Source organism: Marmota monax, unplaced genomic scaffold (genome assembly GCF_021218885.2).
Source record: "Marmota monax isolate L192 unplaced genomic scaffold, Marmota_monax_Labrador192_F-V1.1 WCK01_AAM20220418_F8-fsc00061, whole genome shotgun sequence".
In the NCBI taxonomy this organism is placed as follows: Eukaryota; Metazoa; Chordata; class Mammalia; order Rodentia; family Sciuridae; genus Marmota; species Marmota monax.
The window spans coordinates 5,748,677-5,764,897 of NW_026695230.1; the positions used below are offsets into that span (position 1 = coordinate 5,748,677).

The 16,221-nt window shown below is 33.8% G+C and overlaps 1 protein-coding gene across 4 annotated transcripts in view; it reads right to left on the bottom strand.

The window, feature by feature from the left end:
- The window catches only part of Prmt3 (protein arginine methyltransferase 3), a 121,077-nt gene that overhangs the window by 21,276 nt on the left and 83,580 nt on the right, over positions 1–16,221 (bottom strand). For 2 of the 4 annotated variants that reach the window (XM_046438246.2, XM_046438247.2), the window contains exon 13: positions 14,856–14,942. The exons of 1 other annotated variant lie outside the window; for it this stretch is intronic. In XM_046438246.2, the coding sequence (XP_046294202.1) occupies positions 14,856–14,942 (87 nt within the window). Of the gene's footprint in view, positions 1–3,622; positions 4,234–14,855; positions 14,943–16,221 lie in introns of those variants that run through there. One more of the 4 variants, XM_058576871.1, reaches the window with a different exon arrangement.

Below are 16,221 nucleotides of genomic sequence, written 5' to 3' on the forward strand. Positions count from 1 at the left end.
AAACACACAAGTTTTTGACATTTTATAAATTTATACCTCCCATGCCTTAATTGCCCTCCATTTCTTCTTTCCAATAAACATTTTATATAGTCCATATTCAGTGAGTTATCAATATTTTGATGTAGCTTGGTGCAGTGGTACACACCTGTAATCCCATGGCTTGGGAGGCTGAGACAGGAGGATCGCCAGTTCAAAGCCAGCCAGCTTCAGCAAAAAGAGAGGTGCTAAGTAACTCAGTGAGACCCTGTCTCTAAATAAAATACAAAATAGAGCTGGGGGTGTGGTTCATTTGTTGAGTGCCCCTGAGTACAAATTCCCAGTACTCCAAAACAAACAAAAAATCTTTTAATGTATAATGTACATGTAGAAAAGTACATTATAAATGCATATCATGGTGAATTTTCAAACTGAATTCAGCTGTGAAACTCGCATTCCGATTATGAGACAACACCTCAGCCCTCTGGTAAACTGTTCCTAGTCAATCTTGGGCATCTGCAATTCCACAGGGTAACCACTGTCCTAATTTCTAATGGCAGAGGTGATCAGTTTTCTCTATTAGTATACTACAGCATAAAAGGAATAATACATTGTGTTTTTGTGATTATTCGTTTTTTATGGCTGTAGATGTTTTTCTGTGACTAATCTCCCTTTAATACAGGGGATACATACCAAGATGTCAGTGGATGCCTGAAACTGGATAGTACTGAACCCTATAAATACTATATATTTTCCATAAATACATGAAGTTTAATTTACAAACAAGGCATGGAAGAGATCAATAATAGAAAAGAAAAAATACTGTAATAAAATTTACGTGAATGTGGGCTCTCAAAATATCTCACCCTTGTGATCTCTGGTAACTGAAATCTTGGAAGGCAAAATGTTAGATAAGAGGGAATTACTGTATACAACTTATCGAGTTTACTGCTGACCAATATTTGAAAAGTTGTAAGTTGCAAGTTTTATGAATAGTGCTATTTAAACTTCTAGTCTGTGTCCTTTGGTGAACTATGAAATCAAGGTTGTTGGGTATGTACTGTGAGTGGAACTATGGGGGTGTATATTTTTACTATTTTTGTTAATCCTTATGACTTGCCTTCCATCTGAGACTTCCATCAGGGACCACTTTCTGTTTGCCTAATGCCCTTTAGTTCCTCACTTCAGTAAAGGTTTCCTGAGTCAAATGCTTTCCTCTCTCTCTTAAATTTTATTTTTGGTATTCTAAAAATATCCTCATTTCAGCTTCAGTTTCATCTTGAAAGGATATTTGAATGGGGTAGAATTCATGTTGGCGGTTATTTTCTTTCAGCACAATGAAGATGCCAATTGTTAAAATGTCTTCGATCTTTTTGATTCCATAGTTCCTGTTGAAAACTCATGTACTAGTTCACTTATTGGTTTTAGAAGGTAATTCCAGTGCCTCACCCAAACCCCAGTGACTGTTTAAGATTTTTCCTTGCATTCTGTAGTTTTACTAGAATGTGTCTAGAATTTTATTCCTCAAGCCACATTCTTCAGGTGATATCTTAATTGCTCTCACTTTTGAGCTAATTGTGAACAATACTGCTATGAATGTTTATGTTGACACATTTTTACTTCTTAGGTATATACCTAGAGTTGAATGACATTCAAAAATTGTACAATTCAAGTCATTTTGTGCTTTTGAATTGTAGCATGTTATCTTTCAACTGTTTTGATCTTGGCCATCATCTCTTCAATTATTGTTTGTGATATTTTCACCTTCCGTTTGAACTCCCATTTAAACACATATCAAATCTTTGCTGGCATCCACTGTATCTTTTGTACCCTCTGTCTCATCCTTGCATCTGCCTGTGCATCTACCTGGATATTTTTTCCTGACCTGAAATCCAGTTAACTGACCTTTCTCTACAGTAACAGAGGGAGATCCGATCCTAAACTCACATTTAAACAGGTTTTAAAAGTCTTTTTTCTCAAAGATGCTATTTTAAAAAACATTTCCAGTTCTTTGAAGTTAGCAAACTTGGTTATTTCCAAATCCCTGATAGAAATAACTAATCTCTATAGTGCTACAGCTGTTTTTAATGCCTATTCTTTTCACCTGATGCTTGATAATGCTGTCTTATGCTCACGTGTGACTCATTATATTTAATTATGTTCTGAAATTTTATTTGAAAAACTGCTTGTAGAAATAATTTTGAGGCCTACAATAAATTTGAGGCCTATAATAATTGTCATCTAGAAATAATTTTGATTTATCTCAGCAAGGAACCTGGAAACACTAGAAAGCTAAGAACGTCTTAACCCAACATTGGGGTTTCAGAATATCCTGATCCTGGACCATCCAGATGACTTGAACTTGGGTTGCAGGTCATTCCAGGGCTCACTGATCTCTGCTTTGCCCTAATTTTGGGTTTACTTTTTCAGGATTCCTAATGCACAGCACCAGGAAATTAAAAGCGCCTTTCCAAAAAGAAATCTGTGTTTCTGTATTCCTACCCATGTAAGGTTAGCAACAGTACAACACAAATCTTTTTAGTTGTTGCTTCTGCACTGGCAAATGCCTATCAGGCAAAAGCATCCTGAAATGTCAGGATTTCTTTAGATTTTCTTTTCTGTATCTTAGCTGGATAGTGCTTTACTAACTTACTTTTCTGATAACCTTCGAATAGATGATATATTTTCACATTTTGTAGTTGTTCTCAGCAAAAGGGCCTTGCTCCATTTTATGGACCGTCTCATCCTAGAAGACAGATCATTGCCTTTTTTTTTTTCCCCCTAGTTAAGGCTTTGTAACACTCTCCCCCATTTTCTAAACTACCCCTCATTTGCAGTCTCAGTTTCGCTGTTACTTCCCTGGGCAGCCTTTGGTAATCTCACACAGCAGATTATAATACATTCACTAAATGCCCTGTACTCCCTCTAACAGCACTCACCATACGCATAATGCTGCTGTTCAGTTACAGATCCTAATAGGCCCTTAAGGGCAGACTCACCACTTCTGTGTTCACCTCTGTAACCTCACTGCCTGAGCTCAATGCTTGGGCACTCTATCTAAATGGTGAAAGCAACTGTGCAGCATAACAATGGCATAAGACAGCCTGAACACTCAGGAACTAGAAAGTCCATAAATATTTGTTATTAAGTAAAGTATTTGTTAAATGATAAAGTGATATATATGTATATCGTACATGTAGAAAAGTGCATTATAAATGCACTCATGGTGAACTTATACCACTCTTGAAAAAAAATGTGAAAAAAATGACCCCTATTTATAAGTTTGAGTCTTACTCAAAACTGATATTAGATCTCAACTACTTCAAAGTAACATCTCACGACATCTGTAACAACAATCTGTAACTCCCCATAGTGACTATATTGCAAACAGTATTAAGGCTTTCCAGAAGAAGCCATGCCTAAAATAAAACCTTAAGAATTGGGTGGCACGGCGCACAAGGAGTGCCAGGTACTGAACTGGAGCAGGTTGGGTTCCATGCTTTTGTGATTAGGTCAAGGTATACCCTGGTGTTGTATCATAACTAAAAAGAACAAAGAAAAAAGAAACAAAATCCTTAAGTATGAATAGGATTATCAAAGAAAAGTCAGAGTGTGCTATACCAAGGGTATCTTTTTTTTCTATGCCTTTAATGATAATAAGTTATATGATAAAAATACTATCTATCTAAATGTGTCCTCTTCTTCTTTAAAGGAATGTCTTTGAGGTCAGAGAATACATTTTGATGCTTTTATTGTATTCACAGTGTCAGCACAGAAGCTAATACATAGTATTAGTATTCAGTAAATGTTGCTTGAATAAAAAGTGATCTTGAAAAGCTTCTTTTTTTCCCCTTGTGCTTGCCTTTTAAAAATCTTGCAGTTCACTGCTTCTCTAGATTTCTATCTCCTCTTGCTCCATCACATATCATCAGTTTCTCACTGCTTGATATCAATGCTTTGTTTCCTTATATTCCGTTTTTCATGTTGCTGTTCAATGCTCCCTGAAAACTATCCAAGTGAGGGCTCCATGTTCCATGTCTAGTTCCTCAAATAGTAGAAGACATTATCAGCGGTAAGTAAACATATTTTTAATCTTAAAAATACACTGGAACAAAATAGTCAATGTGGTGAACTTGGAAATCAAAGCAAGTTAGGAATGATGGGATGTGTCTGTAGTCCCAACTACTTGGGAGGCTAAGGCAGGAGGATCACTTCAGCCCAGGAGTTTGAGCCCAGCCTGGGCAACATAATGAGATCCTGGCTCAAGAAAAGAAAAGGCAAAAATGAAAAAGAAATATAACTGTTGCAGAGGTTTAAAAGTGAAAACTATTAAATTTCATTTTTATGGTTAGATGACCAAGTTCTACCAAATGCTGATGGTTTTTACAAGCCTTTAAAGGTATAACTTTAGCCGGGTGTGGTAACACACGCTTGTAATCCCAGCAGCTCGAGAGGCTAAGGCAGGAAGATCTTGGGTTTAAAGCCAGGCTCAGCAAAAGCAAGGCACTAAGCAACTCAGTAAGACCTTGTCTCTAAATAAAATACAAAACAGGGCTGGGGATGTGGCTCAGTGGTTGAGTGCCTCTTGGTTCAATCTCTGGTAACAAAACAACAAAAAAAAAAGTATAATTTTAGAAATCTAACACTGAAAGAAACTACTTAACAGAAACAAGGAGGAAGACAAAAGATGTGATATATTTACTTTCTAAAACTTTTCCCCTTTCTTTTTAAAGAAAGATGGCTAACACATGCCAGGCACAGTGGCGCACCTGTAATCCCAGCAGCTCAGAAGGCTGAGACAGGAGGATCTCCAGTTCAAAGCCAGCCTCAGCAACCATGAGGTGCTAAGTAAGGCAGTGAGACCTTGTCTCTAAATTAATACAAAATAGGGCTGTGTTATGTGGTTCAGTGGTTGAGTGCCCCTGAGTTCAATCCCCAGTACCCCTTTGTCCACCAAAAAAAACACACAAAAAAACAAAACAAAAAAACAAAAACCAACCAACCAAACAAACAAACAACAACAACAACAACAAAAAAAAAAAACAAGAAAGAAAGATGCCTAATATGTTCCTGCTACAGCCTTGTGTAAAGTGTTCAATATCTGGGGTGGGAACTAAGTATTTGGTAGTATTCATTTGTTTTTCACTAGGAACTGCCATTTTCCAAAGAAGGTAATTATACTAAGCTTTAAGTTCTGGCTTACAATTTAAAGTTGGTTTCTTTTTTTGTTTTCTTTTTTTTTGTTGTTTGTTTGTTTTCTTCATTACAATCTCTGGACTATGTTGGGTGAAACAATAACTTATATTTCTGGGGCCTCAGGATTCAGTATGACCCATCCCACATCCATGGGGTTGGATGTTGGATGAAAGAATAGGAGAAGAGAAAAGAGCAATCAATTGACTATGCTGGTGCAGTCTTTAGAGAGAGCCCAGGCATATCATTTGTTAAAGAAAAGGACATTCTGTAAGTTATGTGACTGTATTAGTGATCTAAAATTAAAAATAATTCTTAATAAAACTGTAGGCAGAAGGGATGTGGTTTTGCTCTAAGAAGCAGCTGCTTTGCACAAATGCAATATTCTGAAAGAATGGAGAATTTTTCTTAATACATTAGATATACAGGGGTATAGATAAGGTCTGACAGTTTTCACTGCATGTACATACCCCTGTTCATAAAGAAATGGGTCTTTGATGTGGTTCTTAAAGGCAAGTCAGGTAGGCTTATTCAATCCTGCTGGAATAAATAAATCACATCTATAAAACCACAGTCCTAAATCCTTATAAGCAAATGGATATGTTAAAAATGAAACAATAAAGCAGAACAAACAACGCTTTCTTTAAGAATGCAGCCTGACAGGAAAGTGAAATATTAATTAGATCATATATTGAGCCTTTTCTATGTGCCATGCAGAGTAGTAAACATGTATCTAGTTTATCTCATTTAGCATTCAACAATAATTATATCTGATATAATTTTATTTATGCTTCTGAGATAAACAAAACTAAAGTTTAGAGAAGTTAAATACATCATCTAAAATCATGCTGGTAAACTCAGGTCCTGTGGGTCTGCTTTTATCTACAGAGATAAATTACCACTGTAAATTTTCCTCTTCAACTTTATTTTCATCTGTTTAAACGGGAAGGGCTTTTAGAAAACTTCTTTTCATTTCAAGATTGTTTTTTTCTCTTTTAGTTTTCTTGAAAACAAACAAACAAACAAACAAAAAGATGGACTGACTCATTTTGGCAAATGTAAAATACATTCTGACCTAACTGGCATATATGACAAAAATTTATTTTTCCAATTCTCAACTCATTTTTGCATGAGGACTGATCCTTCCTGTCAACACATATATCAGAGGGCTGGAAACATTGGGTATTTGGGGATTTTCAGAAGATTTGAACGTCAATATACACAATGGTTTCTGTCAGGACATGGTCAAAAGAAATTTGACCTGGGAAGATTGATTCCTTATAGATCACTACTCCAGGAATGACTACTCAAATCAAAGAGGAAAATACCTGGTCAAACTCATTTATCATCACAAACTAATGATGCTAACTGGCAGTCTCTGATAAGTCTAGGGAGAGCTCCCAGCATCTGTAATCAAGAGTCCACTATTATTGATTATGTAATAAAAAGCCATTCTTATGCTTCTTTCTATGCTTGAGTTGGATGTTTAGTCCAGCTTTAGTGTCATTGTTTCTTTTAAAACTAAGACACTGCTGATCTCAAGCAAAATCCTCTACCTATCTGGTGAGCATGATGTAAAACTTAAGAATTTCAAGACTACACTCAAGTTGCTTCAGAACAACTTGATTCAAATACTGTTAAAACTCAATCTGGAGACTTTAGAATTGGTGTGAGCAAATTTGTTTAAAAAAAAAAAAAAGGCAGCTTCAGAGGCATTATCTATATCATGGCTTTCAAAGTAGGACCAGGTATGTGAATCTCTATGAACAAGTTATTTTTCTTGACTTCAGTGGTCCTCATTTTGTGGACTTGGCATTCCTCTTCTTCTTCTTTAAATATCTGACCTATACTTTTTTTAATCTTTATTTTTATTTGTTTAATTTTTTTATGTGGTGCTGAGGATTGAACCCAGAACCTCACATGTGGGAGGCAAGCGCTTTACCACTGAGCTACAACCCCAGCCCCTGCATTCTTGATAAGTAGGAATAAATAATGATTCTTTCCATTACTGAATGAACAAAGACCTAAGTTAATACAGTGTAGAAGTATAATTGACTTTAATTTTTTTTTCTTATTGGTAGCTTCAAGGACAGAGTAGAGTATAAAAATTGAGAGGAGGGCTGAGGTTGTGGCTCAGCGGTAGAGCACTCACCTAGCATGTGAGAGGCCCTGGGTTTGATCCTCAACACCCCGTAAAAATAAATAAAAATAAAGGTATTGTGTTCAACTACAACTAAAAAGCAAATATTAAAAACAAAAGAATAAGAAAATTTAAAAAATTGAGAGGAAAGTAAACATGAAGAATAGATAAAAGAAATGCAGATTTTAAAAAGGCTAAAATCCTCTACAACCAGGGACTGTTTAGAAGACTTTCCACTCTCTGGAACTGGAAAAATGAAGGATAAAAGAAGATAAAGTAGAAGTAAATTTTGTCAGAAATGCAATGGCACAAGTTCTCATTTCTTTGGTTGGGATCCAGATACAGGGGATGGTTTATAATAGAGTGCTATGTTGTATTAAAAATGTATACTTTAAAAGACCAGTTACATCACATGCAGTTAAACACATGATTTCTTTCTCTTTTTATATTTATATTCCCAATGCTTCACAGCTCTTGGCACATAACAGTACTCAGAGAACATTTCCTGAGAATAAATGAAGAGACAGAAGTGTTCTTGCTATCATCTAAGCCCAACTATAAAGGTTTGGGGCTCAAGAAGAGTAGACATGAAGACCATGCTCTAGGGCATATAGTCATTTGCACAAGGAAAAACCTGAAACCAACTGTGGAGGTGAAATCACACCATTAGAAATGCTCTCCCTCAGACATAAAATTTACTTAATGAAGCCTTTTAAAATTTATGCCAGATGTCCCACTAAAATCTCTGATGCAAGTTCAAGACAAATCTTACTAATTCTAAGCAGCACAGATGTGTCTTAATAATTAGTTTCTTTAGCTGATTAGCTTTGCAAGGTCAAAGTTAGGTCAATTTACACCAAAAAGTATGTGGAGCTGATTTAACACCCAGGAATGAGTTTGGAATTAGTAGGTTTCTACTGTCAAGAAGTTTTTCAAGTCTTGAAAGAAGATTTAAAAGAACCCAACTGCAAAGATACAGGCTCATCTTTAAGTCATTAAATTAAAAGCTTAAATAAAAAGATGAAAAAGTACTATAACTAAGAACTACGGGTAAACATTTTAAAGTTTCTTTTCATAGCAACTGCACTAGTTTTAAAAAACTGTAACTCAAAGACCTGTTTTGACTCTGTCCAAAGTTAAATACTGGTGCCTTTTAAATCTTTCTATTTATCAAATTATTAAAATAAAAGAACTGAATTGAGAACTAACAGTTTATTTTTAGTTCTCTGACTTTTGTTTACTTTCATTTATTTTTCTTAATTTTAAAAAGTCCTAAACAGGCAGGCCCAGATTGATTGTTCGGATTGAATTTTAGAAACAAGTCCCTGAATAAATTCTTTTTAAATTAGGATATAGAGGGTCACAAAAGACCTTTACTCTGATGTAACCAAACAACAATAACCAAAATTAAAAAAAAAAAAAAAAAACAACCAAAAACCCTACAAAAACTAGATATACTTAACAATCATGTTTTTCATTAAAAAGACAGAAGATCTTTGAAGGCTAAGAAGTCTAAATGTACTACTTCCATGAGGTGTGTTGAGGTGTTTCTTTGTTGTACAGAAACATAGAGTGGCTTTCATATATGAAGACAAATGCTGGGGCCATGGGGTGGTGGGAGGGTTGATGGCAGGTGGAGAGAGTGGATAAATGGCAATAATGCTCAGAAACAGGGACTCTGCAGAAATGAGATGCCAGCCAACTTTCAATAGATAGGTCTGAGTATTTAAGTACATTGGAATTTGGGGAATCCCCAAAGGCAGACCAAGTCACCTGTGCAAACCAACTCTCCCTCATGTTACTCATGAAGACACAAAGACACGGATGGAGTTAAGATTGTGCTACAAAGCAGGAAGAGAGGGAGGTTTTCTGGTGGTGCTTGGATCTCAAGCCCAAACCACCTGTAACCACACAGGTCATTGTCACCACTTCAGAAATTCACTCTTCCTCTGTTATTCTAGAAACTCTTGCCCATAAAAATGAGGTATTTGTTTCAAGTGTCTCAAGAAAACCCATTTATCTGAACAATGGACTTAACTAACCCTTGCTTGGAGGGGACAAAACAAACAAACAACACTCAAGAAGAGAGGGGCTGTCCTGAGCTCAAAACAGTGGAAGTTAACTGAAATGACACCCAGTCCTGGCTCAGCTCAACTCCAGATCAGCCCTCATCCTAGCAATCAAGGGGACAATATTAATCACTTTGGTTTATACTGGTTCTTTTATATAAGGTACAGCATTAAATATAACTTAGAAAGAATGAGAATAAACTAGAAGCTATGACCCATATCAAAAGGAACAAAACAAAAACAAAACAGAATTACAAATGGCTCAGGGAATTAGCAAACAGACCTTAAAAATGATTACAAATACGTTAAGAAATTGGATAAAAAGATAGATTAAATAGGTTAGAGAGATAAAGGTCTTAATCATATAAATAGGAATTCAAGAACTAAAAGCCAAGATAACTGAAATGACAATACTGACTAATGCAGAACAATGAAAAGCATAAAGAAAGGAAATGATTAATGAATTTAATTACCTACAATTTTTCCTCTAGACAATACATGTCTATCAAACATATGTGCCTTTTCAGGACACAAAATAGGTTTTGTTTGTTTTTGTACATACATTATAGACCTAGCATTTAATATTTGCTTAATAAATGGAAATTTCTGTTAATATATATTAACAGAAATTAACAGTATTAATATGTATTCTTACTATGTGAACATTTAAAAAATTATGATTAAGAAAATCAAATTCGTCTTCTATGCCAACATTCAGATATTAAGTTTTGTAAAATACAAAATAAAGGATTTTTTTTTAAGATCGTAAGTAAAAATATAAAAGAAGTTTTATTTCTTATTTAATCCTCTTTAACAACTGTAGTAAAAGAAAAATATCTAGGACAAATGGCATTCTTGTTAAATAATGTTACAAAATATTAAGAAGGGCTGGGGGGATTTAGCTCAGTGGTCAAGTGCTCCTGGTTTCAATCCCCAGTATTGGAAAACAAGAAACATATTAAGGAAATTTGGTATAAACTGAATTGTTGTATAGTCATTATTTTAGTGCATGCTAACAGAAATGCAGGATAAAAGAGAAATATGCTACATATGCTAAAATTGAGATACAAAAATGATTATGAAATTATAGAAATAAAACACTCTACATCTAAAAGATAATACTCCTGTTAGATATAATGTGGTAAAACCATCTTAAATATTTTCATTTTCAAAGTAAAAAACTTGTTTGTTAAAAGTCACTTAATGTGTACCTAGGATTATGAAAGGATGCTTTTCTATGCTAGTGAGGAGGTTATAGATAGATGCCAATATAAATGTGGCCGGCCCATTATGTGATTACACAAATAAAAATAAAATCCGAACTCACAAGAATAAAATATAATGGTTTTAAATTTTATAGTTTGTTAATGAAAAATTTGTCCTGAGGTTTAAGTATAAGTGTGTGTATAAGTAGTGGGGAGACCACAATGAAAACACGTTTTTCTACCGGCAGTTCTGATAACTTGAGAAGCTATCTAAAAGCACTATCAGTCTATAGCACACATGCATTGAGATTAAATCCAATGGGGGCGTTTTAGCATCTTGTTACTTTAAAAAATCTAATTTCCTTCAATTTTTTAATCAGGGCACAAATTTAGAATCTCATTAAGAAATAAATGGTTATGCATATATTTAAAATGGGCTTCACTACTCAGAAATTGTCCATCTTAATTTGTGATAAGTGCATTTTCGTCAAGAAGAGAAAAAGCATTTAGTGTATCTGAAGGTTTGTATTTAAGAGTGAAAACAGAAGTATCTGGCTTTGTACTGCTATATAAAAAAAAAAAAAAAAAAGCCAAATCTCTTCTTCCTACTCCCCAAAGTCACTTTTCCAGCCAGGCATATTACCAGGTAATATTATTTTTTAATTTTTCCATACTGTCATTAATTCTCCTGATAGAAAAGGGGAAAAACAGAGGAAGTTCCAATAAGGTACTCATCCTTTTTAATCTTTGTTATAAGATTCTGTCCTCCTAAGTAGGGTGACTGATCAATCTATTAAACAGTAGCCTAGAGACCATGTCTGTGTGATAGCTCTGGGTGGATGGTGGAGGGAGCATAATGACCTGGCCCACTCCAAAGAACAAGAAAGGTGGAGTAGATATGGATGGTTAGTTAGAACTCACAAATAATAAAAACATTAGATGACAAAATCTTGCTCATCTCAGTGTAAACATGCTAGGAAGGAAAGGTTTCCAAGAAATGTAGATGCTTAACCCAAAAAAAAAAAAAAAAAAAAAAAAAATTCAAAGTTCTACTTTTTATCTGCAGCAAAAAAGGTGAGATATGTAACTTAGTTCATCCAACCAGTCTGTCAGTTTTGCTCTGAGGAAAACTGCATTTTCATTACAGGCTCTCTTTCCCTCCTAATAATTGCTACCGGTTAAAAATTAGAGCTATCATAAATTTGCTTCATATGCAACAGGTTTAAGATCTGTTTAAAATGCATTATGTAGTCTAGTTTCTTCTATATCTGGACTATCTTATCTACAAGGTTTCTCTCTGTATAATCCCACAGAGGTGGCCTTTGGGACCAGCAAAGAGTAAGGACATTATTTTTTCTTTTGGTACCAGGGATTGAACACAGGGGCACTCAACCACTGAGCCACATGCCAGGCCTATCTTTTAAATTTTTTTTTTTTTTTTTTAAATTTTGAGACAGAACCTCGCCAAGTTCCTGAGGCTGGCTTTGAACTTGCAATCCTCCTGCCTCAGCCTCCAAGAGCCACCAGGATTTACAGGTGTATGCCACCACACACAGAACAACATATTTCACAAGTAAAACATTATTTTTATCTTCATCAATAAAATAGGAATATCAGTATTTCAAATGACAATGAGTAATAGAAATAAATGAAAGAATGCTTTTAAAACGATGAACTGACAATCAAAATTTTAGCGACTGTTAAGTATTATCACAGGAAGACAATTTTTATCAACTAATTATTTGACAGAATAATCCTGGAAGAGTTAGATCAATGCTACATTCTAATCTCTATCTTTAGTACTTGGCATGTACCTAATAAACATGGTTTGTAACAATAAATCACCTATTGAGATGAGTTGTAGAACTATGTTATTCAGCAATGACCAGACAAATAAAATTCCACTCCAATCTATTTCTACTTTGAAACCCCAAACCCTCCTCATTTCCAAATAGTTATATAAAATTATTCAAGTAATGTTGAGAATAAAATATACAAATCTAAGGGTGCTTTATATAATAGTTTTTTCAAATTCATTTTCTTATGTAACTCTGTATAAGAACAAATTCAAGCACTTTTTATCCACTGCATTTCAATACTAAAATTATGATTACAACCTTTCAATTAAATAAACTTTACCCATTTTTTCCTTGTAGTTTACTCTATTAAGTATACAGAATAAAATGAAGAAGGAAAGATAGAGTACAAGAAGCTTAGTTTTAACTTTATCTGAAATAAAAGGAAGTAGAAAATAACTCTATAAATGTGCTATGAAATTCTTTTATACATAAATTACCATAGCTAAAACTACTTTCCAAAATTTACTCATATGGTTTCACATGGCCTAGATCTAGCCAAGCAATGAATGAAATTCCTCCTAAATGAAAGCAGGAATTGGGCAAGGTGGGCTGGGCAGGGGGCAGGGAATAGTATGTTAGAGAAGGGTTTGTGCATCTGGGGTTTTCAGTGGTGGCCAGCACTCATAGAATGGACCAGGGGCATTAGGGCTAAATGGGGTCTGTAGTGACAGAGCTACTCTTCTCTTCACAATAGAAGCAGCTTTGTGACAGGCCAGTTCTAATCTATGGTTCTAGGAGCTGTTTCTAGAAGTTCAAAATACTTCTAAAGTTTGTTCCTTTAGCCTTCCCCGTATGTCTGAGAATTATTTTATTCCCCTATATAAAACATTTTCAGTTTAAACTAGCTGATTCAGATTCTGTTGTCTGAAACTAAAAACTGAACTAACGTTCAGAAGTAACGTTACAAAAGTAATATTTATATAAAGTTCATCAAGTCAGAATTACTACTGCCATTTTTCAAAGTTCAAAAAAGTACAACTAGAAACAATACCATTTTTGATATCTTCACTAACATTTTATATCTATTCTTTTTTATGTGAAGATCAATGAAAATAGAGTTGAAATATTATGAATACTGGAATTATGACAATTTCTAGGAATTCCTTTATACATGCATCTTTGCTGATCAAGATGGTCTTTTTTTCAAAATCTCAAGGATTACTAATATCAAAACAAAGAGGCAATATAGAAGTAAAAACCTTTAGTCTATAATTTCAATTATTAAAAAGCACAATTAGAAAATCTGTAGGAAATGAGAAGCAAATTTTATTCTCTCCAATGGGTGTTCCAAAGTCACAAATCTGGAATCTAGATATTGTCCTTATAAACATTATAAAACCAACTTCAATTAAGAGAAAAGCAATTTCCTCAAAATTCTGGAGCACATTTGTGTGTTATGCTCATTTGGATATAAAATAATTATTGAATCAAAATTAACTGAAATAAATTTTAAGGAACCATAAAATCTTCTGAATGTTAACCTGACCTAAATGTTTAAAAGAATCAGGTTGAAGACAACATCCATCTGTTTCACATTATAGTTTCTCACAATAATTTTTCAATAAAAATTCTAACTTTTGAAGATGAGATCACAAATTTTAAAATTGTAGTTATTTTAAAAATAATATAAATATTCAAAGAACTACCACTTATATAAATTCATACTTTAAGGTCCCCTTTTATTAACATTTCTGAGTCTTCTGATAGATTATCTTAAAGTTATAAACATTTAGAAATTAAGGGAGGAAAAGTAATAGATTATAAAAACATAATATTTCTGGCTTCACTGATCTCACTAGTCTGTATAACTAGTCATCAAGATAGAATTACTGCCAATTTTCTTAAAGCGGTTGATAGTCTGAGGTACAGATTATAGAACAGAGATTACTTGAACAAAGAAATCAATAAGTAGAAGAACCAAATGTGAATCCAGAGCTGCCCACCTTTTCTACAATTCAGAGTTTTTCTATTACACAAGACTAATTTCTGAAGAAAGATAAATCAATGCCAGATCTTTATTTATTTTTCATATAATAATATAAAATATTCTATGAATATCTAAATTAAGCGCCATTACTGGGAGGATAAAAGCGCATTAGGATATGAGCTTTTATCTTTGAAGATAAAACTGAATGATCTCAATTAATTATAAGATAGGTAATAATGAACAACATATGAAGAAAAATCATTATGTAAACATCGTTTCCTAATACTTTTCTGTTAAACTAAACTAACTTTCCTGAAGTCTGTTCACCTATTAAACCAGATCTGTTCAATGGCCCAGCAAAGGCAAAAATCGACTGTCAAAGGCAATAGTCGTTTTCATTTATCACAAGCCTAGTAATTAATTCATTAGCCTGCCAATCAACTGCACTGCTAGTGAAATCTGTGAAAGGAGAAATGAATAGCTTACCGTGCACAAAGATGTCTTTGTGATTTTCAGAGTAAAATCAGAAGAAAACTCCAAATCTGTGATAGATGTTGTATGGCAATCTATATGCTACCCATTAAAAGGAAGAGAAGGGAAGAGATTGGTAAAGATAGGGGAAAAAAACCCCCAAAATCCCAGATAAATACTGCCTCTATTTTTTTTAATGCTAAAAAAGCATTATTATAAAGCAATGATGAAAAACTTTGGTCATTTACACACTATTTTGGGGATTATTTCCAAATTGAAGGGTTGCTAAGTGTATTATCATTTAGTTAATTTTTCTTTAAATCACATTAGTATCTTCTTTAGTCTTCTTGTAAGCAATGACATACATAAAATTATAGCTTTGATCTGCTAGTTTTCCTAAAACACTAAAATATTTTCAAATAAAAAACACTTTTGTGTGTTTCACCTAAAATCATTTTGTATGCACATGCCACATTTGCTATAAATTATGTGATAACAGTCAATATTTTTAGAGGAAATGGCAATTTGAAATCACATGCTAATCAAAGAAAAAAGTTTCCACATTCATTTCTGTCAATGCATTTAAAGATAAGTTTATTAGATATTAAAAACAAACCATGATTTCAAATCAAACAGCAAAACTATGAAGATTCACCTCAGCTAAATATCTTTATTTTCACATTCTGCCCTGGTGCAAGTTCTTCTCCACCTCATTTAGGAGATGGGATGCAATCACCTTTCAGCAATCTCACCAGAAATATGCTGTAAAGGCTGTCATCAGTTTGTTTACCATGAATACATTATTACCCAGTGAATGCAGTTCACGTAACTATATATCTAAGGCATTACTCAATTTAAAGCAGTCTGAGAAAAAATTTTAAATGTTACAATGTGGGTTGCTTTTTAATTTGTAAGAGGGCTTAGGAATACAGAACAAATGGTATTACTTAAAAGCCTATTTTTTTTTTTTAAAAGGCATGCATATTTATTAAATACCTTTGTTTCTCAGTTCTGAATTTTCTATTTCAAGTATTTATGCATAGCAGTCTCAAGGGTAAGCAAGATGACTAAACAGAGAAATTAGCACTTCTCTTCTCAACTCTTCTTTCTGCTCTATGTAAGGCTGAATGGGCTATGGATATGCCTTCTCTGAGCCAAGTTTCAAATAAATCCTTTACTGTCAGTATACCAGAGCACTCAACAGTCCTACAATCATCAAGCAGAAAGTAGATTTTTTTTTCCTTAAAAGCTGAATGTAATTTCTATCAGTTTGTTTTTGTTGAGAAATTTCATGTTTATTATTGTATGCTAATTATAATATTTATCCATTTAAGGAATTTAATAAACGTTTGTTGACTACCTACTTCATGTAGACAATAAT